The sequence below is a fragment of the Taudactylus pleione genome, unplaced genomic scaffold (assembly GCF_031769625.1).
Source record: "Taudactylus pleione unplaced genomic scaffold, aTauple2 ptg000587l, whole genome shotgun sequence".
Classification (NCBI taxonomy): Eukaryota; Metazoa; Chordata; class Amphibia; order Anura; family Myobatrachidae; genus Taudactylus; species Taudactylus pleione.
The window spans coordinates 3,076,842-3,084,198 of record NW_028284989.1 but is presented as its reverse complement, the minus strand read 5'-3'; the positions used below and the strand labels follow the sequence as shown (position 1 = coordinate 3,084,198).

Below are 7,357 nucleotides of genomic sequence, written 5' to 3'. Positions count from 1 at the left end.
AGGGGTGGTGGGGATAGCCCCGGGCTATCAGCCTAGGCCAGGGGTGCCCTGGAGAGGGGGACCCCTTTATTGGAGGGGTCCCCAACTCCCGAGGGATCCTTGGCCTGGGCTGACTAGTGGTCATGGCTGATGCTGTGGCTGGGGGGCCCGGTGAATGGGCTCCCCTGGCTATGGCATCAGCCCCCCCACTAGAAAGGGTCCAGTGCTGGTTTTAATTATAGGGGTACCCTTACACAAATTTTTAACCCCTATAATTAAAACCAAGACTGGCCCTGCAGCCTGGTGCTGGTACCTAATTTACGTTGGAACCCTACTTGTTTTGTTCCCCATAATTTTAGGTACCAGGACAGGCTGGCTAGTCTGGGGCTGGTTAAACTTTAGGGGGGAACCCTATGTCATTCCTTTTTTATTATTTAATCCATTTTTTTACAGGTCTTAACACACAAGCAGCTTACACATATCTCACTGATATGTGCAGGCTGCTTGCTCGGGTGAGTTTGGAAGAGAGAAAACTCTGCAATCTCGGGTTAGTAATCTCACTTAAACTCTCCTTAAACTCTCCTCTAAACTCGCAATTTGGAGGAAAAAACTCGATCTGCTTCACCATCGAAAAACTCACTTTCAGCTAAACTCACTTCTTGTGTAAATTTGCAAGATGTTAAAGGGAAAACTCACCCGAGTTTTGGTGAAACAAAGTCAGTTTAAAACCAACAAAACTTGACCAAACTCGGTTCTTAGTAAATTTACCCCCTGGACTCAGATATCCATAACGGGGTGCAGCCAAGTTAATATTGAAAAAAAAATGCATATAAGGATTAGGATAATTAACATTATATTTTCCACCTCACTAAGATAACATCCTAGTCATTCATTGTAATGTTTCTCATTATCTGCAATATACATTTATGTAAATAAGTCTTTGTATCAAGTTAACTTTGAGACTGCATGTGACGCTGTCTGATTAGTTTTCTCAAAGTGTTCTTTACATCTCTATTCCGTAAAGTATAAATAAAGGGGTTCAGCACTGGTATAAGAACAGTATATGCAAGAGCAAGGTACTTATCATTGTGACTACCTTTAGGTCTGACATACACGGTGATAGCTGTGCCATATAACAGAGAGGCTACAATGAGATGGGATGAGCAAGTGGAGAAAGCTTTCTTTTTACCATCATTGCTTTTAATCTTTAACACAGTCCTTATGATATGATAGTAGAATCCTATTATCATAAAAAAAGGCAAAACAGTGGCAAAAACAGCCACCAAACTTGTGACCAAATTACTGACAAATGGGTCTGAACATGCCAAATTCTGCAGTGGTGCCAGGTCACAGAAGAAGTGATTGATCTCATTTGGGCCACAAAAATCTAAAAAGATTGTGAAAATTGTAGGGATGAAAGCCAAAATAAAACCAATCACCCATGGAAGTACTGCCAATTTGTAACAAAATGTATTGTTCATAATAAGAGAATAATGCAATGGGTTGTTTAAAGCTAAATAACGATCAAAGACCATTAATGTAAGAAGGTAGCATTCAGTTACTCCCAGTGCATTGAACGAGTACATCTGTGTAAAACATTCCAAAACTGATATGGTCTTCTTGGTCTGAATGAGGATATCTAAGAGTTTTGGAACAGTTACTGAGACAAACATTATCTCCAAAACTGAAAATGACCCAATGAAAAAGTACATAGGGCTACGAAGACAAGGCTCAGTTATTATTAAAAAATTGATGGTAATGTTTCCAGTGATGCATACAACATATGCCAATAGAACGGCACAAGAAAGTACATTCTGTAACTTGTGGATGTTGGGGAAACCCAGAAGAATAAATTCACTCACTGCAGATTTGTTCACAGCTTGCATTTTTGATTGAAATGATCCTACAGCAAAAATGAGTAAGTGTAATTATTTAATTACTAGCTTTTAATACAGAAATTTCTTAAACTTATTTCTATCATAATCAACTAAAAAAAAAAAAGCATAAAAATATCTCCAAGTGGGTCTATTTATGAAGCAGTGTCTGCCCAGTTTAACAAGCACTTCTAGGTAATGCCATTTTGAATTTGCAATATATGGATGCTTTGCTGGATCCCCTCTGGGTAAAAAGCCCATTGGTATGCATGGGTGCTTTTCACATTACCTTTTTGCTGGTGAGGGTGAGAAAACCTCTGATTGGGGTTTGGTGGGTTTCCAGAAGGGGCACAGTCATGATAAATTCTGCCATGACAATATTATACATCACTGAAATATGCAGTGATACATAATACACCTAATACAGCACCACTGAAACATTGAGCCCCTAATAACATAAAACATGCTACAGAACATGTGAGGTATATTCAACAAAGATAATAGTATTTAGAGATAATTTACAAACTGGTAGGTACAGATAAGAAAGTGCTTTTCTTATTTTGTAATGTCCATTTCCTAATTTTACATAAATTCTCTTGTTTTCCTAGCTAAGAGATGTGAATGGACTCCTGTGTGTTTTTTGTTTAGTTTTGGCAAAAACACTTTCAAGTATTTTGATTCTTTTCTGGTTTGGTTTCCTTTTAAATTGATAAAAACAGCTAAAATCATGTAATTTGGACCTGTTTATATTTAATCCAAAGCCCGAGATTTGGTTCTGAATTACAGGAAGACCTAAGCTTGGACTCAGTTCTACTCGGAAACCCAAAAATGATCCAAGCTGGGACTTGGTTCTACTCGGAAACCCAAAAGTGATCGAGCTGGGATGCGATTTGACTCTGAACTCCAAAATTCAAAGAGGAGCAAACCTACCTGAGTACAAGCTGTCTGTAGAAGCACCTATCAGATTGACCTCCCAATCCAAATTAAAGAACCAATAGTAGGCATACTTTTGGCATCCACAGAGATGGAAGTTGTTATTTTATTTGCTCAATACTTTCAACAGGAAGTCAATAAATCCAGGAAACCAATTTTTTATATGGGCAAAAACCGATTGAAAGACACAAGACCCATCCACAAAAGTGACTTGCTTTCAATGCTATATTAACCTCATTCACTGTATTAGTTGTAAACATTCAGCAAAAATAAATGCAGTCATATGGTACACAATGCATTATAAGTATGTTTTAATAAACTACAGCTCATGTATAAATGTGCTACTTTATCTGTAGTGATCAGTGATATATGGATGCAGAGTCTGCACCTGTAATTCTCTGTGCTGCTTTTTTAATGGAACAGGTTTAAAGGAGAAATCCACACTTTGCCCATTTTATGTTTCATGATACTGTACAGGTAATATTACAAGAGATTATGTTATGTCAAACTTTCCAGACAATAACCAACAATAAAATATTAATTAATTTTAGGTGATTAAAATAAATTTTTAAAAACAAAAAATGCACAGTACAGTACATAGCAATGGGTAATACTGTACCTTTAAACACAGGCCAGATGTTAAAACAATTTGTGCTGTAGTACAGTATATTTGTCTCATTCATCATTTGCATAACTATCGTACCTTTCACACTCTTCTCTGTCCTTTAACTGATATGTATTCTTCTTTCATCCCTACACTGAAAGCCTGACATGGGACTAAGATAGGCGGCAAAATCCCTATGCCTATTATTAGCCCAATGCCAAAATCCTGATGCCAAGTATACCAAACATAGGTAAGCTGGGTGTCTTAGGTTGTAGTCACAGGGGGGGGGGAATTGATTTTAGGAAACCCCGGGGGGACATAGGGTTAGGCAACCCCCCCAGGACAGTTAGTGTTAGGCTAGGGAAAGGGGGTTAGGGTTAGGCACCAATGGAGGAGGTTAGGGTAAGGCATTAGGGGGGAGATTAGGGTTAGGCACCAACAGGGGGAGGTTAGGGTTAGGCATCAACAGGGGGAGGTTAGGGTTAGGCACTAGGGGGGAGGTTAGGGTGCTTGCCAACCCCAGTCGGAATTTTGATCCATTGGTCTTTCACTGTCAGTATTTGATCTTGGGTCTATTCAGCCACTGGGATGGCAAAAAATTGTTCCATTCGCGATAACATCGGCGTAGTGTACAACTCTAAATGAGGCCCATAATCAGGTCACAACAAATTCACATGTTGCTTGATTGGTGTCTGAAAGTTTCTGTAATAAATACAACTTAAATATTTCACATTAACACTTTCCCAACCAGAGAATGCCTATCTACACTCTGTTTAATAACTCTGTTTTCTTACAGTACTGTACAGTACACCCTCTACCAGGCAGCAGTGTTCTGATGTGCTGCTGCTGCTGGAGCCAGGCTGACTACCTCCTCTGAATTTTTTTCTAGGGATGTGTGCCGACCCCCATGTTTTGGTTTTGGATTTGTATCTCCTTTAAGGTTTTGGATCTGTTTTTGGTTTTGGATTTAAAAAAAAAAAAGAAAAAAAGATAAAAAGTTTTAAGAACAGCTAAAATCATGTAATTTATGCAATCCAAAACCCAAAATTCGGATTTGAATTCGGAACCGCAAAAAGATCAGAACCGTGACCCGGATTTACCTGGATCTCCTTAATAGATCAGAATTTACCCAGATTCACTAAATTCGGGTGGATTCAGATTTCTGGAAAACCGAACCACACATCTCTAGTTTTTTCCAATAACTGGGTACCTATTGACTATATGTGCAAATAATTACATTTGCAAAAAAGTAAATATTGATTTTATTTTTCCTTTATAAAATGGATTTTAAGGAAAGTTAAAAGAAATATGTATCTATTTGCACATTTGTCTTTGAGGTTTTACTATTATATGCTTAATTTTATTATTAACCCTAGGTTTTTAATTATCTTGGTTGAAACCACTGTTATCACATGCTATTATATATAGACCTCTGTACTGATAAGAAACATTAATTCTATAATGCAACACATACTGTATATGTAATAATATAACCAGTTCACTACATGAAACACATACACCTATATTGACTATCTAGACATACTATTTAATCTTTGGCATCTAAAATCATAAATAATTCATAATCACAAAACGAGTACTAATAACTGCGCTGGGTTGGTATCTTTGCATATATCTTATCTTTAAGTGGTTGCAGGAGCATGCACATATTCATTAGCATAATTACCGCAGATTTATCATTCACTATACAGTATAGAGGCAGCACCTAGCTTTAGAGCTTCTAAACCCAAAATGTAGACCATTGTCTCTGGGCCTCATAGCTGCATCAGACCTTGTACAAATGCACATACAGAAATTGGCATCTGTGTAATAGAGATAAATGTTAAAGTAGATTTCTGCAGTTGCAGTGATTACAGAAAAGCCCTTTTTGTAAGAAACATGGGAATTTTTTTTATTATTTCAGCCTTTTTATATTTAATTCTATACAATAAATTATATATATTTATTTATATGTGCCACAAAACCCAAGCATTATACTGCTGAGAAAAAATATATTAAATATAATATATATATATATATATATATATATATATATATATATATATATATATAACATTTTTGTATAAAGTAAAAATGAAAGTGTAATTCCCCTTGAACACTCCAATATTTAAAATTCTTTCTGGTAATGGAGAATTTTTAGCCCCCTCTATCCTCAGTCTTTAAGTGTTTATGAAAAAATAAAAACTATATTTTACTGTACTTACTTGGTGGTTGTTTCAGTCTGAACTGCTTATACAATAACATATTTTAAGAAATCCATTACTATTGAAAGCATTGAAAGGTTTGTTAATGTATCATTTGATTGCTAAGAATTATTCAAGCAATATACAAATAAGAATGTAATACGTTTGTATGTCCCTTTTATAGCATATTCATTTATGGATTTCTGGCAAGTGGGAATACAAGATCCTTTGCTAATTCTATATGACTTCACTATGTAATGAGATTTAGTACAAACTAAGCATTAATAGAATCTCAATTATTATTTTATTTTTACTTTTTAACTACAGTTACTCTCACACTGTCTTTGGGCCTGATTCAGACCCACTCGCGAGCGGCTGTCCGCTCGCAAGTGGGTCGATGTTCTTCACTGAGCATGCGCACGACGGAGGAGCTCCGTCGTGCGCATGCGCCAGATGTGACGAGCGAAGGAAAGTCCTTCGCTCGTTGTGTCTGATCAAAGGGGGCGTGCTGTCGATGTTGTTTGACAGCACGCCCCCTTTAGTGGGCGTACCGGGGGCGTGCCTCCCTGATGGGGGCGTTCCCATGGGAACGCCTCCCGTCAGAAGCCGGCCCACTGACATCACTAGTGATGTCAGTGGGAGTGATTTTGGCTCTGATAGAGCCAAAATCACTCCGGAGCTTGCGGTTGAAAACCTCAACCGCAGGCTCCGGCTCGCAGTTTCGATGGTCGCGATGGTCACGACCATCGCGGCCATCAAAATGCACACTCGTATAGGCTGTGGGTGGTGACCCACAGCTATACGAGCGTCCAGGAGGACGCTCCATTTTTATGGAGGGCGGCCCTCATTCAGAGCGGGCGCTCTGCTCAGAGCGTAAGGCTCTGAATGAGGGCCTTTGATATTAACCTTTGTGTGGCGTCCATTTTCCCCATTTATATGGGACACCATTTTGAAATAAGGTTTGTCCTATCCACAATATATACATTTTTAATAGTTACTTTTTAAATGTCAATTACTGTAGAAACATCTTAAGAAAGGTTCTTTTAATAAATAATAGTTGTGTATATATTACAACTAATGAGTTTTAATATGATAAATGGTCATTTTAAAATAACTTGTCATTTCTCAAATCTACAGTGGTGTGTTAATTAATTGTGGTTAATTGCTCACATTCTAACAATTACCAATGCTATAAATGTATCTTGGCATGGCCATTAAATCGTTAGGTGCAAAGTTTCAGAGTTGAGAGTAACCTCTTGTGTCATCATCTTCCTCCACCACTTTTCTATCTCTGTGTCCTGGGTGATTTTTTCCGACAGCCCCCTTCTGAGTCATACAGCCTGAGGCACATGCTACCAAACTAACCAACTGGATTGTTCCTTGGGTCTGGCGCGTATGCATTTAGAAGTTCACAATTGTCAAGTAAACCCCCAAAGTCCCATAGGCAATGTTCAGATCTCAAGTCCAGTTCAGGCTATTACACCACATTTGGGGCCCACCCCAAATGCCACTGGCAACCCCCCACAGTTAAATTGTTGGTGGCTGGCCACAAGATAGTGTCCCACTATATCCTCTGTCTGATTCAGTTATCTATGGTTTTATTGTTCCACCCTAATTTCTTTTTGTGGAACCTCACTGCTTCTTAGTTGGCACACCAGGAGTGAGCTCACCCTTTTTGACCAACCAAAAATAGTTGGTGGTAAATGGGTAGACAAATGTTGGGGTTCTTCAACCACTCAGTTTGACATATTCACAGACCTCACACA

At 38.3% G+C, this 7,357-nt stretch overlaps 1 protein-coding gene across 1 annotated transcript; it reads right to left on the bottom strand.

The window, feature by feature from the left end:
* Window positions 1-929: 929 nt before the first annotated feature.
* Window positions 930-1,865, bottom strand: LOC148481279 (olfactory receptor 10AG1-like). The gene has a single exon (XM_088453734.1). The coding sequence runs from the start codon at window positions 1,863-1,865 to the stop codon at window positions 930-932; it is 936 nt and encodes a 311-aa protein (XP_088309860.1).
* Between the last annotated feature and the right edge of the window lie 5,492 nt (window positions 1,866-7,357).

What these genes read in the sequence shown, in the direction of transcription:
- LOC148481279 (XM_088453734.1), bottom strand. Translation starts at nt 1,865, where the DNA reads ATGCAAGCTGTGAACAAATCTGCAGTGAGTGAATTTATTCTTCTGGGT.